Genomic DNA, 16,036 nt, shown 5'->3' with positions numbered 1-16,036 from the left:
TAGGTCACCAGGCCTGGTCCGTAGAACAAACCCTGCTGGCCGAGGGCAAGAGAGACCAGGCCAGAGACTTAAATCCAGTCCACTTAGATAACAATGCAGACCCCTCACCACCTATGCCCAATGGCCTGAATAATGTCCTATTTTAAATCCCCGAGAGGGGGGAAAAAAGAATAAAATAAAAGTTGACTGGAGCATTCCCAGAGAAGGCTGCACTCGAGAAAGCGAGGAGCAGGCATGTGGCTGAGGTGGAGTTTGGGGGTGCTGTCAGGGTCCCCTCCCTGCCTGCATCAAATCAATGTATTCCAGCTATAAGGAGTGCTTAGCTCCACCTTCTGCCCTTCCCTCCCCCAGTGCTTAGCAGCAAGCCAGGCAGAGAGACATCCAGCCAGGGGATTAGTAAAAACCAAGCCTCCCTCTAGGAATGGCACTCGTCTGAGAGTCTCCTCCACGCAGGGCTCCCGACGCTGCCAGGGCTCTGAGAGGAGAACAGAGGGACTATTGGGATACAAATTACAACCCTCTCAGGATTTACCAGGCAGACCAGCCAACGTAAGTTTTCCTACCTGAACTCACACGCTCGCTCGCTCTTTTTCTACCTTCAATTACTTTTTCAATCTCTTCTTTAGGAAAAGTCTTTGCCTCCCTCACTGGGGGGATAACAATCTCTGCTCCATATTGGCCCCTTTTGCAACTAAACCAAGAGAGATGCATTTTTCTAACCATTTTGTGTGGGTGGGGGGCTTTATTTTTTCAGCATTTCTTTAATAAGGTGGTGGAACTGGTGGGTGGTGGCAGAGACTTTTGGAGGTGACCGCAGAGAGAGAGAGAGAGAGACGGGGGGATGAGTGAAACGGGCAAGTTGAAGACTTGGCTTTGCCAAAGAGGCTTAAAAAGAAATATATGCATATGTACAAAGTGTTAGCGTTTCTGCTCACAAACACATTTTCCCAGTCTGCATCAGATTCCTTGCCTGGCAATTCAGGGGTGCGCTCAGGATTTGCCTCTACTCAGCGACTCTTGCTAAACTTTCTCCTGCAACCTGGTGACCTTTTCATTCTGATTTATTAATAATGAAGCCACTCATTTCCTCCCATCTATGTTCTTGGTCAGACTTTCAAGGCACGTTTTAAAGAGAAAATGTCATTCCCAAGGGCCAAATGTTGGGGAGGGCCCTGAGTAAAGTTATTCTTAAAGAATGGGGTCCATTTCCCCTTGTTCTCTCCTTTTTGACTCATGTCACCAATGTGCTTAGCCAGCAGCAGACCCCTCTACATGCCCATGTTAAACTCCAGAATAGAGCACAGATCGGGAGATTCCAATTAATCAATGCATCCAATGCATCCGACGAAGTGGGTATTCACCCACGAAAGCTCATGCTCCAATACGTCTGTTAGTCTATAAGGTGCCACAGGACTCTTTGCTGCTTTTACAGATCCAGACTAACACGGCTACCCCTCTGATACTTGACTCCAATTAATCAGGATCCCCTCCCCCACTTGATCATGGGTTTTGTGGGTCCCGTAAGCTGCACGCATGGCAGCTCCTTTGCTTCACTTTTATCAAGTGGCTCCTGTCTCGTGGTTGGTTACTGGGAGAGGTTCAAGTCTTTTAGTTTTGGTGTTTGCTTTTTCTTTCTTTCTTTTTTTTTTTCCCCAGTGGGAAGACGGATATTGAGAAGGAAGAAAGAGCAAGAACAAGAGATATAATGACAGATGACCAAGACCTTTCAGAGGTGGAAATGAGCCCGGTGGGTTCTGAAGACCATCACTGCCTCTCACCGGGACCTTCCATGGCATCAGATACCCCCTCTCATCTCACCAGCTCTGGGAGCGGAGAGATGGGGAAGGTCAAGAAGGAACAGCAAGACTCAGAGACGGACGACGATAAGTTCCCCGTGTGCATCCGGGAGGCAGTGAGCCAGGTGCTGAGTGGCTATGACTGGACCCTGGTGCCCATGCCTGTGCGGGTCAATGGGAGCAACAAAAGCAAACCCCATGTCAAGCGGCCCATGAACGCCTTCATGGTGTGGGCACAGGCGGCCCGCAGGAAATTGGCTGACCAGTACCCTCACCTCCACAATGCAGAGCTCAGTAAGACCCTCGGGAAGCTCTGGAGGTAAGGAGGGCATAAGGGTGAGGGCAAATGGAATCATGGAGAGGCTGCATCTCAAACTGGAGGCTGGGAACAGAATGAGATTAAAGGGGCATCTATTAAAAGGAGTTCCTCCTCAAGGGGAAAGATCACAGGGGTAAAGGAAAAACACAGGAAAGTGAGGAACCAACAATGGTTATTAGCATCAGCTATATGGAGAGCTTCCTCTGCAAAGCTCTGCCAGTCTTGACCTGCAGCCCCCACCTGGCTATTCCACTCTAACCCGTTCTTACTCGGGCTGTGCCAGCGTACCTCATTCCTGGCCTGTGCCACTCCAGTCCTGGTCCTCTCCTGAGGCTCAGCTGCCCAATCTCTCCGTTTGTGTGTGTTTGTTTGGCAAACCAAGGCCCAGAAAGGTTAACTAGGCTGACCCTCACCAAACTCATTACACTCATGATCTCCTCAGGCCTGTTTGAACCAGGTCTGAGAGATCACAGGCTAGATGACCCTAACTCCCAGAGCTCCACCTAGTGGGTTGGACTCCTGTCTGGGACAAAGGAGAGAGAGCAGGTAGCCAAGCAGTGAAACCCAATTACACATCCCACCCAAAGAACGTGTTCTCTGATGGCCAGCCACAGACCCGGCTAGCTGCTGGTTCTAGATCCCGCTCAAGGAGATGTCAATTTAACATTGACAGCACAGGTACTGCATAAGTGGGGGTGCGAATGGGTTATCCCAGCATAAAGTCATAAAAAAAAGAGGACAGTGAGGGATAGTGGAGAGAGGGGGTTGTTGGAAAAAGACTCCAACCGATGCACCCAGTATGCCATCCTGTCTTGCCATTCCCAGCTTTTTATGGCTGAACAGCATTGTTTGTGTCTTCTCAGACTGCAGGGGCTGCAACTCTGCCTCTGTTTGCAGGCCTGTGGCGTGCAATAAATAAATAACAACAGCAAATCAGCAGCCATTCCTGTAGCGAGTTTGTACAGGCTGACACAGGCTTCCCACCCCCACTATGCATACACACGTACACACTTCCTTCTTCCTAACACAGACACATGCTCATCCCTCGGACCCACACTACCCCCTCAGTTTGTAAAAGCCATTTTAATTTTGGGTCCTTTCCCCATCCTCCCTGCCCCCAGGGTCCCTACATGAAGTCACCCCCATTGGAACTGCTGGGTTCTGCCAAGAGACGAGGGTGGAGGGACCACCTAATACCCATGTGACACAAGGCCAGTGGTTCCACTTTTCCGCCTGATTTCCATAAATAACTCCAGCAAATTATTATAAATGCCTCCCCCCTCCCTGGGATTGTCCGAGATACACCCCTTTCCGCCACCATCACTTCCTTGCCTTGGGCCTCCTGCCACAAATCAAAACCCTCAGCTTCATGTAAATGGCCTTGAAATTCCACAGAGATAGAAATGGGCCCCCTTTCATACCCTTCCCTTCCCTGGCGCAACCCTTAACAGGAGACCCCCACCCACTGGGTGGGGTGGGATGTCTCCTGAGAACTGCAGGAAGACCAGATTCTTTTTCAAAACAGAAGCAAACCCCACCCTTGTGACCATCCCATTGCCACCTGTGGCTTGATTATCCAACTGACTTCTGTCAGCTCCACCTGTGTGGGAGAATTGAGCCCCTGGATGTTAGCTTCTGTCTTGATCACATCAATAAGTTTATCCAAACCCCTCTGTTTTTCATGGAATTCAAACAAAATGATTTCCTTGGAGAGTTAATGCAGGGAATTGTGGTAGGCCTCCAATATGATTCCCATGCCTGGGTGTTTTTTAACCCTTCCCATTCCCCTCTCCCTCTGCCTTTCCTATGATTACTCCAACCTTGTGCTCACCTCTGGATACCATCAGAATGATGATCCCAGTTAGTTCACATTGCACTAACCCACCCCTGTTGTCTCCTTTCTGGTAGCAATGTGACTGTACTGAGCATTTCTCATTGCTCTTATTTACTCTCTTCCACTTTGTAACGCAGTCACGTTATGCTGTCTATTTGCCTCTCTCCTTGCACTTTCACTTGTCTTTCCTTTACTAACAATTACCTCCTGTATGCTTTGCTACTAACCATTCGTTCTGATTTCTTCCTGATTTCTCTTCTCACCTCCACCCCAACATTTTATTCTATTGGAGAAGCAAGACCCCCATTCTAATTTTCAAAAGTATTATTAAAAAAAAATGCTACTGTTCCGTTCCAAGGATCTTGCAGGAATCTGTAGCAATGACCTCCTTAAGCGCTACATTACCGTTCTGGCCTGAAGATACAAGACTGCAGTATATGAGCCCTTAAATACTCCCGTAACAGCCCTAAGAGACCAGAGTGCTCCACTGTCCAGATATGCGACAGCATTGTACATGACTGTTCCCCCACACAGTGCTGCAGTGATAAACCTTAGACACTGTCCTAACACTGTTGAGAGCTGTAGTGTTCCTGATCCTGCAGGCAGACTGCAGAGCCCACAGGCAGTCCGCTGAAGTCAATAGGGCTCTGCCTGGGCACAGGGGTCTGCCGTACAGAGCAGCTTGTAAGATCAGGGCCTCGGACTGTAACTGTCAAATACTTTTGCATTTTTTAAAAGGGAAAAGTCTCCCCCTTCCCCCACATATCTGCTATTTGTGTTGTCTTTGCTAATGGACTGGCAGGGAGCCTGCTGCCTTCGGAGATATTCTTACCAGTCTGTGTTGGGCAATGTGGCAGAGCTAGTTGGGGGCGTGCATGTATGGGCAGGATCGGTGTCTGCACTGCCTTTGTTGGCATTGTTAGGTGTGGGAAAATAAAATAAAACCACAAAAGCCAGGGGAAGTCACCCAAAGGGTGATTGTCCCATAGGAAATTTACTACACTATCATAGCCCCTATGGACTCCCACAGTCCTCCAGACAATTTTCTGATGCCAGTTTCCTCCCACTCCAAACTCCACACTACGCAGCATGATCCAGACTTTCAAAATTGGCTAGCAATTTTGAGTGCCTAACTTTGAGATCCCTGAAGAGGGGCCTGAATGTCTGAAAATCAGAATCCTGTAAGGTGCCAAGTTGGGCACCGAAAATCACCAGTCATTTTTGAAAATTTGGGCCACCTAGATATACTTCCATGTAGGTGAGTCTGATTTTATATCAGTGCTTAGATGCTGTGCTAATGGGTGCATTAGAAATACCTAAGGCAGAGAGAAATCCACTATAAGCTCTGTACGACAGACAGGGAAAGAGAGAGATCAGTTAAAAGCAACATTAAACTGAGCTTGTTTCTGCCCATCTCTGGTGGGTGGGGAAGGAGATGCTGCCTATGGGATAGTTAAAAATCCTGTGTGTCTTCTTGGAAGGAGTCCAGTAGATTGAGAAACAATCTCAGGGTCCCATCCAACATGTTCCTCTCTACAAAATGGAATCTAGCCCCTCGGCTAGCTCTGTGTGAGTGATCGCTGCACGGAGGATGGCTGCCATGTTTGCTCATGCAACCACTGTGCTGCTGAGCTCAAACCAAGTGCTGTGTAAAGCACTTGGGATCTGTGGGATAAGAAACATGCCCTTCTGCAGGAGATGGAGGGAGGCAATCAGGGAGAAAGAGAGAGCCACGGAGGCAGATGGCCGTGCCAAATTGCATCAGTGCTATGTAGACAAACGTTCCTTTGGGAGGTTGTGCGGGGGTGTCAAGGCTGACCCCTCACACCTGCACCAACTCATTCCGCTTATGAGCGGGTTAGAATCAGGAGCCTCACCCTTTGGGGACTAACAAAGAAACTGCCAGGACTGGGCTGCAGTGTGGGAGATTATAGACTTTGCAGCTGCTGGTCGGGCAAAGGCAAACAGGATGTTAATGACAGTGGAGCACCACCTGCGGGACCAGATTCCAGCCAGGCTCCCGAGTGGCAGGGAGGAAATCACTGATGATCAGAATGGTGGAATGGACACTGCTCCAGGTCAGGATTGAGGTGCATTGGCTGAGCTGGACAGGGGCAGGACTAGAACAGCAGGCGTGGTGCAGGCCAGGAGAGAGGTGCATCAGCACAGCTTGTGTGCGAGTCCTAGGAACGCACTGGGAAAGGGATAGACATCAGGACTAAGCTACACAGTGGTGGAAGGGGTGTTACCCTCAGTGCAGAGTCCCCTTGGGCCCCAAATGAAGGTTTCCGTTCTCAAATCTGACCCTCGTGCCCGATTTCATTTGCAAACACTTTGGGACAATTGGCAAGGTGATGGCCCAGCCTGGGGCAGTGGGTGTTCATGCCTCCGCAAGGCCATGAGCTTCTGTCAACCTCCTCAGCATAACTGGCACGTGCGTGTGTGTCTGAGTGACACTGACGGTGGGTTGATGGCTCTCTTATGGGTACAGCTGGCTTTAGACACTCACTGATTGTTCTGAGCCTCCCATTGGTGGGTGTGCTGAGGGAAGCTATTCCTCTCTCCAGCAGCAGCCAGGTCAGCACTGCAGGCTGGGCTGACCCCCTCCCCCATCCCAAGGATACATGATTACCTGAGGATGCAGGGGGAAGGGAGACTTCCTCACTTGTCCTGCCCAAAGGCTCCCCTTTCCTCACCTGGGTGGGGCACTTCCTGCTCCTTACAGGGCAGGGAACAGTTCTCAAATGGAGTGGGATGTAATGACTGTTGAAAAGGTCAGCACGAATGACCAATGCCAGAAACATCTCCAGGGCCGGAAACAGATGAGACATGGGTAGAAAGAGGCAGCAAAGAGCTGACTATGGGGTGAAGGGATCTTTGTATCTGGACAGCAACAGAACCTTTCTCTACCTACAATTCACTTTAGCTAGGCAGCGGGCCCCGGGAGCCAAGCCATGCCTGGAAGATCAGGGCCTGTGTGTGTGAGAGATCTCCCCCCACCCCTCAATGTTTTAACCTCCTGTTCAATCCTTCCATCACCCATGCGTGCGCTGCATCAACTTGGCGCTAGTGAGACTCTCATGCCACACTGACTCATCTGCAGCTGCCGCGCGTGGGTGACGGGGAGGGGCCATGCATCAGGCTGCTCCAGTCACCTGACATGCAAGAAACAGGGCTTGGGTTCCCCCCGCCATTCAGCACAACGCCCTGTGCGAGTAGCGATATGGTGGTGAAGAAGAGAACAAAAGAGGGAGACAGAGTTTTCATCTCTCCATTCCCACCAAAACAGGGGTCTCCAATGGGTTCTGTACTGAGCATTCCCCACTGGGGGGAGAAGGTTCAGTTCAGACTCACTTAAGCCCATGGGCTTTGCTATTTGAGCCATTCCCTTCTGTGTCCCTGCAAGACTCCACTGCATTGTAGACCAGGGGGTGCAGGGGCAGGAAACAAGTGAAATCTAAATCCCCCAAATCTCCTGGCCTCTGCCTGCTCACACCGGTTTCACTTTGTTAAAGCCGATTTGAGCTCTGATCCCAGGGAGGGAGGAGGGAGCAGAGAGACCGGGAGAGAGAAGAAAAGGATGGGGGGAACAGACTTTGTGCGATCCTGCTGTCTTCAGGGTTACAGGATGCTGGCAGGAAGATGTGGAGGGCGAGCACAGCTCAGTGGACCCAGGTTCATCTCCTAGAGTTCCTAAGATCACTGTAATTTAGGTCATCAGTGAGACGAATACAGAGGTCTCGGTTTCTCTCTCCATTGCAGGTTTCCTTTGACAGTTTGGCTTCAGTAACCCTATATGCTTGGTACCACCCACAAATAAAGGTGAAGGATATTGGGACTCCTTGGAATCAGTAGGGGCTGAGAGGTTGAGCTCACGTGGAAGATGTGGGTTCCATTCCCAGTCTCGGAGTCTTGTTTGCTGTGCAACAGGAGGGGCTAGGAGTGCTGAGGAGCCGGTACCTGGTTCCTTCGTGGATAGTGCCCTGTACGGTCAGGGTGGAAAGCTTGGTTCCATTCCCACAGCTGGTCTTTTGCTTCCCCTCATCAGCCAATGGAGTCTGGGAGGTGCAGGGGCTAGCGCTTTGCAGGGACATGTTTAATTCCCAATGCAGGTCTCTCGCTAGGGCGCTGCAGGAGATTGAGGTTATGCATCTCCCTTTAGATGTGATGGAAGGCTGTGTGTGGAGCAATTCAGGGTGGAGGATTAGAGTTCTTCGGGATGTGTGAGCGTGGTGTATGGTGGCGGAAGGGAGACAGGAAAGCTGGTGTTGGACTCATGGCGGCTCAGTTGTTTAATCTCTTGGATTAAGGCAGTGGTGGAATGCAATGTGCGGCCATGACCTTCTCAGGGCTGCTTGGTGTGAACCCAGGTCAGCACCTTAAGAGGTTCCAAAGCAGATCACACCCTCTGGCTATTGGCTGGTGGGACAGAAGGAGAAAAATGGAGGTGCTTCAATGCTGGTCAGGACCTGCTTGGATCCTATTGATTTTCCTCACCTGTTTTACCAACAGGCCCCTCAAACCCCAACTGCTGCTGCTCCTAAATTCTCTAAGGCAGATTCATGGTTTTTAATCCTCTGCTCTGCAAAGGGTTAAATCTAATCAGTGGAATTTGCAAAAGCAGAGCCTCTAAGGCTGTAGGGGGGTCAGAGACTCCTCTTCAACATTTGGCTGAATATCCCCAAAGCTTTGTCCAACTCTCTTTGGGCTGGAAAAATCAAGGCTGGAAATCTCATAAAGGAAGAAGTTTTTGTTTTTGAGATTTCTGCAGCCTCAGAGTTTTCGCTGAGTTGCAATACCCATAAAACCAGCCTTGACCCTTTTCAGTGTTCTGGATTCTTCTGGCTGAAACCAGAATGCCCTGGAGGCCACATGAAAAGTAGGAAAAAGAAATTAAAAATTAAATCAAACATTTTCAAAATTAAAAGAAAATGACTGATCAAATGTGTCGAAGAAACAAAGAACAAAGTTTTTCTTCGACAAATGGGTTTCATCTCTTTTTCCATCATCCAAAGTGGTTCTGTTACATAATTTCCTAGGTGATTCTGTCTTGACTGGAGCAGCCCTAGATCTGACAGGTATATGGGGAATGATTTTACATTTCCATAGAGTCTTTCACCCAAAGATCAAAGTTAATCTATTGTTACAGTGTCCAGCACCATAGTATTTAGATGATTTACAAAACGATCCTGATTTACAAGCCTGATCCTGGCTCTGTCTCAGCACCTGCAACTCTCCGATCCTTAGCACAGGAACCACATCAACCACCTCTGGGATGGAAAATGGCAGCTGTGTGATCAAGAATCCTCAAAGTAGAAGCAAAGCAAATGTGTTTTTCCTCCAGCATCTTCTGTAACTCACTCTTAGGAGATACCAGCGTTCTTTAAGGGGCAGATCCCAGCAGCACAGCCACTGTGCTGGCAAATGCAATAGCCATTCTGGGCTCAGTGATCACTCACACTCAAGCTGATAGAACAAAACCTATAAAATAGCAAGGATGGAAGGTCAGGACAGGACACAGAAACTCTGAAGCTAAGGTGACCGAGACAAGTTGATTTGAGAGAGACAGAGATACATGACAACGCATTATTGGTAACAAAGATTTGCCACCCTTCCATAATTCAAGCAATAGTCACAATTTTCACGTCTGTAGCAAGTTCTTTTAGTCCAGCTTGTCTGGTAACTATAAAGCCCTGCACTGATTTCAGTCATCACAGTATGATTACTTTGTCCCCTATGGCAAGTACAAACATGGAACGGGAGGAGGTGAATTTATATGGGTTATAGATTGTAATCCACTTGGGGGAGTGATCATGTCTTCCTCTGGCTCTGAACAGCAGTGAGCACATTGTCAGGGCTTAATCATTAACAACAATAAAAAAGGGGCTGAAGCTTTGAGGACTCTATTTAAATACTTCTCTACCTTCTCTATGATACTTGGCAGTATTTGAAATGGGATGGCTCTCTAGTGCCCATGATGCTTTACAGTAGGATTTTGACATCCCTGTTCCCATCTCTTCCTCTTTCTCCGGTCTCTGTAGGTTACTGAATGAAAGCGACAAGCGGCCTTTCATCGAAGAGGCAGAGCGACTTAGGATGCAGCACAAGAAGGACCACCCCGATTACAAGTACCAGCCGCGCCGGCGGAAAAATGGCAAGGCCTCCCAGGGCGAGGGTGAGGGCCAAACCGAGGGAGAAGCTGGCGGGGCTGCAGCTATCCAGGCCCACTATAAGAATGCCCACTTGGATCACAGACACCCTGGGGAAGGATCCCCCATGTCTGATGGGCACCCCGAGCACTCCTCAGGTCAGTCCCATGTCTGCAGCTACACCAGCAGGTTACTACCAGCTCGTCCTCCTCCCAAGGAGAGTCCCCCAAGCCATCTGGAGAATTGATGGCTCTCTAAAGTCTTGGGGCACCACCTTGTGAGCTGGATCCTCAACCCATGGTGGGACCCAGTAGTTGGGCATGACTCCTATGTGCTCGGTGCTGTCACCAGCATTGAGGATGCCTGCACTCCACAGGTGTTTCCATCCCTTTGGACAGGTGGGAAATCATCTCCCACAGGGTTCATATGCACAGTTGCCATTTTGGTTACGGCTGGCCACCTCCTTCCTTCTTGTCCCTCTACAGTGAGGTTCCCAGGGAGGCCTGGCAGTATCGGGTCTGTGCAGTAGGAGGAGCAGAGCTGTTGCATGTAGCCGGCTGAGCTATTTTATTGCCTGTCAGGCTGTACCGGGGCTATATTGTGAACTGGTATCACATTTTCTTTCTCTTTCCCCCCAAATGGTTTTCACTTTACAGGTCAAAGCCATGGACCCCCCACTCCTCCAACAACTCCAAAGACAGAACTCCAGGCGGGCAAAGCTGACTCCAAGCGGGAAGGGCGCTCTCTTGGGGAAGGGGGCAAGCCTCACATTGACTTTGGCAACGTGGATATCGGGGAGATCAGCCATGAAGTGATGTCCAACATGGAGCCTTTTGACGTCAATGAATTCGACCAGTACCTGCCACCCAATGGACACGCTGGCCATCCAGGCCATGTTGGGGGCTATGCAGCTGCAGCGGCCGCTGGCTATGGCCTTGGGAGTGCCCTGGCTGCAGCCAGTGGACACTCTGCCTGGATCTCCAAGCAGCATGGAGTCTCCTTGTCTGCTGGCACATCATCGGTGGTGGACTCCAAGGCACAGGTGAAAACGGAGGGTTCTGCCCCTGGAGGCCATTACACTGACCAGCCCTCCACTTCCCAGATAGCATATACGTCCCTGAGCCTGCCCCACTATGGCTCAGCTTTCCCCTCCATCTCCAGGCCCCAGTTTGACTACCCCGACCACCAGCCCTCAGGACCCTACTATAGTCACTCCAGCCAAGCCTCTGGCCTCTACTCTGCCTTCTCGTATATGGGACCTTCGCAACGTCCCCTATACACTGCCATCTCTGACCCTGCACCCTCTGTGCCACAGTCCCACAGCCCCACACATTGGGAACAGCCTGTGTATACAACTCTCTCCAGACCGTAGGAAAAGGGGAACAGTGACCAAAGCAGCAACAGAAAGGCTCCGAAGAATCAGCACAGGCAGGAGGGACTCCGAACTCCAAGGTCATTCAGTGTAATCCAGCCATCAGAACCCACTGAGTATCCAGACATGCCTATCTTGACCCCGGTTATCGCTGGCTCACCGCCTAGAGGAAGGTTTTACCCCTTTCCCCCCCAAAATTCAATGTATGCCAACCCAATTGGCTTGCAAAACCCTTTTGGCCTTCTAGATGAGGATGATTCTAGACATGAAGTGACTGGTCATGGTGGGTTTCGTTGTGTACACCCTGGACTGTAAAATAAGAGATACCCCCCATCCTTAACCATCCCCCAACTGCTTCAGTGATTTAGCAAGTGTTTCAGATAGGCCACAATGGCCAACTCTTTGTCACCTGTTGTGGATGAAGAGTAGCTGGCTGGGCACCCTGGTGGACATGTTGTGGGAGGAGAGGAAGGGCAGTAAAGTCAATTTCCTTGTGATCGGTGCTCTGCAACATTCCCGTCTAAAATTCACACATGCATGACTCTTGATCCCTGTTGGAAGACCAACCTATGCTTGCTTTCCTATTGACTTCCACATCTACATCCTATCCTCCCTTCAACCCACCCTCTCTTTACTGTACTGCACCGCACTGTACTGGACTCAGGAACCATACTGCTGGTTCTAGCTTATGCATGTCACAACATACATGTGGGGGTGGGGGTGGGGGTGTAGCTTCTTGGACTGTTAAGGCAACAGGGACGGAATCCTCCTTTCTTACGATTATTTTGTATGGCTAGTTTGTTTCAAACATTTCCTGGTCCCTTCTAAATCCTTCCATTCACCCTCTAATATTTCAAAAGATACACTGCCAAGGCAGTGTTTGTCCTTCTGGCACGTGTGTGTGTGCGTGCGTTGGATGTGAGGGAAGAGTAGCTGAAGATATTGCAGCAAACAGAAGCATCAGCATGAATCCCAGTTGCCCAAACACAGTTTGCGAAAATAATCACCTTAAACCTGCAAGGTTGCGCCCCCAAGCAGAGCTGAACTAAAGAATACACCCCCTCCTGCCTGTTCATTGCTTGTTCCAATTTACCAACACCGCTGGCCTACCGTCATAAAGAAGGGGAAGATATTGTTGTGGCACCAAGTGGAGGGAAAGCTCTCAGTGTTGGATAAGACAATTAGCCCACGTAAAAAGAAAATGAACTCGCCTTCGCGTTTCAAACTGGAAGCAACCATCCTCAGTGGTCCGACTGGTTCCCCTCCTTCTTGTCTTCATCTTCATTCTCCCCTTGCTCTCTTGGGTGGTCTGCTTGCCCGTCCCACATCTTCAGGGCTAGCAGAGCTTCACAGTGCCAGAGAGCATGCTGACATGAAGGACGTCATAACTGAAGGTGGGAGAAGATGATGCCCTCCCATTGGCCACCAAAAACACACAATGGAACCGCCAGCTGACATGCAGGTCTGGGAAGATGAGACAGATTGACCAAGCAGAACTCGTGATTCTCACTACCGTTTTTCTCCTTCGACTGAGACTGCTGAGGATGACCTTTATACACCTTTCTCTCCACCCTTAGCTTTGGCTGACTCCTCCTCTGTGTTTGAAAAGAGCATGTAGTACGTTTGCTCCCCTGTATGCATGTAACCCAGTGCTGTCCCCTCCCCTTATTTATTCCATTACACCTTCCCCTCCCACCAAGCCCCTCTCCCTGTCCCCAGAATATGCTGTCCTAGCACCATTAACTCTGCATTAAATGTATGGAATAATAAACTTAAAGGTTTCATTTGTGTGTGTCCAATTTTTCAAATTTTAATATTTTTTCCCCTTTCAGACACATTTTATCCTTCCTCCCCAGTAAGAGGGAAGTGGGGCCTTTATATGGCACAGACCCTGGGTGCATGTACACATTTCTTCTATGCCCATCACTGAAAGGATATTGACAGTGAGTTAATAGTGTTGCTTGGACTAGGGGCTTCATTTCTCTTCTCCTCACCTCGAGTCTCAGCTCCAAGCACTAGATCATGATACTTCCATACCAGAAGCCCTCTTTCCCCACACACATTCCTGAATACTATCAATATCTTCTGACCTGCAAATTAACATCTGGCACCCACTAAGCAAGGCCTACTGCCTGCCTGCGTGGATCCTGCACACATGAACATCAACCTACTTCCCTCCACGAGCATAACACATGATAGAGCCCGCCCCACTTCAGAACAAAGTCTCCCCAGGGCAGTGTTGGCCAGATAGTACCAGAGGATGCACAGCTAGGAAAGGGACACAACAAGAGCTAGGAAGATCCAAGGTTTCCTAAGCAGAGGCATGTAATTGGTTCAGTGTGTTTGTGTATGCAAAGTGCACAGTGGGTGAGCAGGATATGTATATGTTCTAGGAACTATAGACCAGACCCAAAGCCCACTGAAGTCAAAGGGAATCTTAGGAAGAGCTCATCTATGAGGCCCACTCAGTTCAGGTGCCCCAGAGGTGTGCAGCACACAAGCACCACCAGTGGAATGACTCGGACCTAAACACATAGACTAGTTCGTTCGGTGCAGGGAAATGAAAGGGAACCAGAGCGGTGGGCAAAGCCTTTGAAAGGGAGGAGAGCAGGGAAATCTCACTACAAACCACTGACTGGGGGAAGGGTCTGCAGAACTATCGATCGATGACATTGTTTGACAGCTCAGAGGGAAGGGACTGACTGTGGGGAGGAGGGGGGCTGAGCACAAAGGGTGAAGGGTAGGTGAGGAGTGGGAAAAGAAAATTCCTACTCACGATACAAATGTCCTCCCATCTCTCTCCAGTTTAAGGAAGGGGGTGGGGTTCTCATTTGATCAGTGTCTAGTGGGAGGGGGGCCTAGGATCACCAGGCCTCTACCCCCAGCTGATACAGGATCTAGAACAACCCCACCCTTAGCCTCTGGACTGGGAGCAAAGGGGTTAAACACTCCCCTTGCAGCCAAGCAGGAACTGGCCCAGAGTCCTTTGCTATCCCTTTAATCGTATCTGATACAGATGCAATGCTGGGGGGTGGGGTGGGGGGAGAAGGCGGGTATGAAACAAAGAAGCCATTTAAAAAAAAGGGCTGAGAAAACGACCCCTGCGCTCCATTGCGGACGCCAAAACGATTGCACAAAGACACCGTTCATGACTGAAATTTCACCGCGCCAACGTGATTAAAGGATTCCATGGAGGGGTGGGGGAAGAGGGCTGAAGGCCATCGCTCTGTGGATTAACCTTTTCTTGGCAAGGATGGCATGGACAGCAAATACTTGGCTTCCTGGGATTTTACACCCTTTCCCTAGATGCAGCTGGGTATATAACCCCCCTTTACCTCATTTGGCCAATGACCTATTCAGCTCTTTTAAACTTGCCTCAGATGCCATCCCCTTATTTATGTCTCATGTCCCTACAGACACAAGAGGGAGATTAACTGGTGCCTATATGATTTGTTAAGTGATTATATGAGTAATGTACAGAGGTTGTTGGTATATTGTAGGGCTGTATAACAATTCTACAGGCAGGTGGATATAAACCCCTAGGGAAAGTGGGCACTCACGCACGCACAGTGTGTCGGGGGGGTATATATTTTGCAATTGTTAACTATCTCTAAAAGCACAGGCACTGAAATGTTATCCAAGGGCAAAACAGCTCCTGTGCTTCAGGTATGAACTTACAGCAGAGGGCAGCACGCACAACCAAACCACTGGTGGTGGTTTTGTTTTTTTAAACCCAAGAGCAATTTTTAATAATTTTAATAATAGTGCCCTAATGAAAGGCACTAGCTGTTTTACCCTCCTGTTGGCTTTTTTGCCCCAAGAGCTGAAGTCCTTACACACACACAAAGGCTTCAGGACAAAATCTAGAGGCAGCAGCAGTGTTTAGGCCCATGAGGACTTTACCATGGAGAAACAGCTTCTCTTAGTGGCAGAGGAGTGGGCCCCATTTGTGCTCCTCTCTTGGACCATGTCAACAGTGGAGGTTAATGTGACTACTGCTGTCTTAAAGAACATCACCACCACTTCTTAACCAGTCAGATTGTTTTAAAAAAAACTCAAGCTGTTAATGGTTCTCTAGCTATTGTAGTGATGGGGGGGGAGGGAGGAAACACGTGTGTACACACAGTAGGGCAATGGCTAAGGCACTGGTAGACTTATGGGGAGAGGGGATGACTGTATATGTAATAGAAGCACAGACTGCACCTATAGTTGTTGAACAGGTTCCCAGTTGGTGGGGATTCAGGCAGGCAACTGCGCTTCCTGCTGGGGCATTGCCACTGAAAGGGGATCCTGGTGATTGATAAGAAGTGGGGGGCAGGAGCGGAGAAACAATGGGGGATTTGATGAGAGCTGCTCTACGATACTCCTGAGAAGCCCCCAGAGCCAGCCCTGATCAGAGAGGAAATTGGGGGTTTCCACGGCAACCTGCTCCAGGGCACAAAGGCTCTGCTGTCTACTGGAAGGCAATGGAGGTGTCTCCTGCACTCCAACCCCTGGCTGTTGTAAAAAGGGGTATGGGCAGAGGGCTCGTAATTGCTTCAGAGGGTTTCTGGAAGCCAGGCAGCT

The 16,036-nt window shown here is 49.6% G+C and overlaps 1 protein-coding gene across 1 annotated transcript; it reads left to right on the top strand.

Moving 5' to 3' along the window:
• Window positions 1–402: 402 nt before the first annotated feature.
• On the top strand, window positions 403–13,201 carry SOX10 (SRY-box transcription factor 10). The gene is made up of 4 exons (XM_039520839.1): window positions 403–549; window positions 1,657–2,115; window positions 9,991–10,256; window positions 10,755–13,201. Exons 2-4 carry the CDS (start codon window positions 1,706–1,708, stop codon window positions 11,468–11,470), a joined length of 1,392 nt encoding a protein of 463 aa, XP_039376773.1. The 5' UTR covers window positions 403–549; window positions 1,657–1,705; the 3' UTR covers window positions 11,471–13,201.
• Window positions 13,202–16,036: the final 2,835 nt, after the last annotated feature.

This window comes from Mauremys reevesii, linkage group 1 (genome assembly GCF_016161935.1).
Source record: "Mauremys reevesii isolate NIE-2019 linkage group 1, ASM1616193v1, whole genome shotgun sequence".
NCBI lineage: Eukaryota > Metazoa > Chordata > Testudines > Geoemydidae > Mauremys > Mauremys reevesii.
Note: the sequence above shows the minus strand (reverse complement) of the source record. Positions and strands in the feature narration are given on the sequence as shown.

What these genes read in the sequence shown, in the direction of transcription:
- SOX10 (XM_039520839.1), top strand. Translation starts at nt 1,706, where the DNA reads ATGACAGATGACCAAGACCTTTCAGAGGTGGAAATGAGCCCGGTGGGT. An exon ending in ACCCTCGGGAAGCTCTGGAG is followed by an intron (nt 2,116 to 9,990) that starts GTAAGGAGGGCA and finishes CGGTCTCTGTAG; the next exon opens with GTTACTGAATGAAAGCGACA. An exon ending in GCACCCCGAGCACTCCTCAG is followed by an intron (nt 10,257 to 10,754) that starts GTCAGTCCCATG and finishes TTCACTTTACAG; the next exon opens with GTCAAAGCCATGGACCCCCC.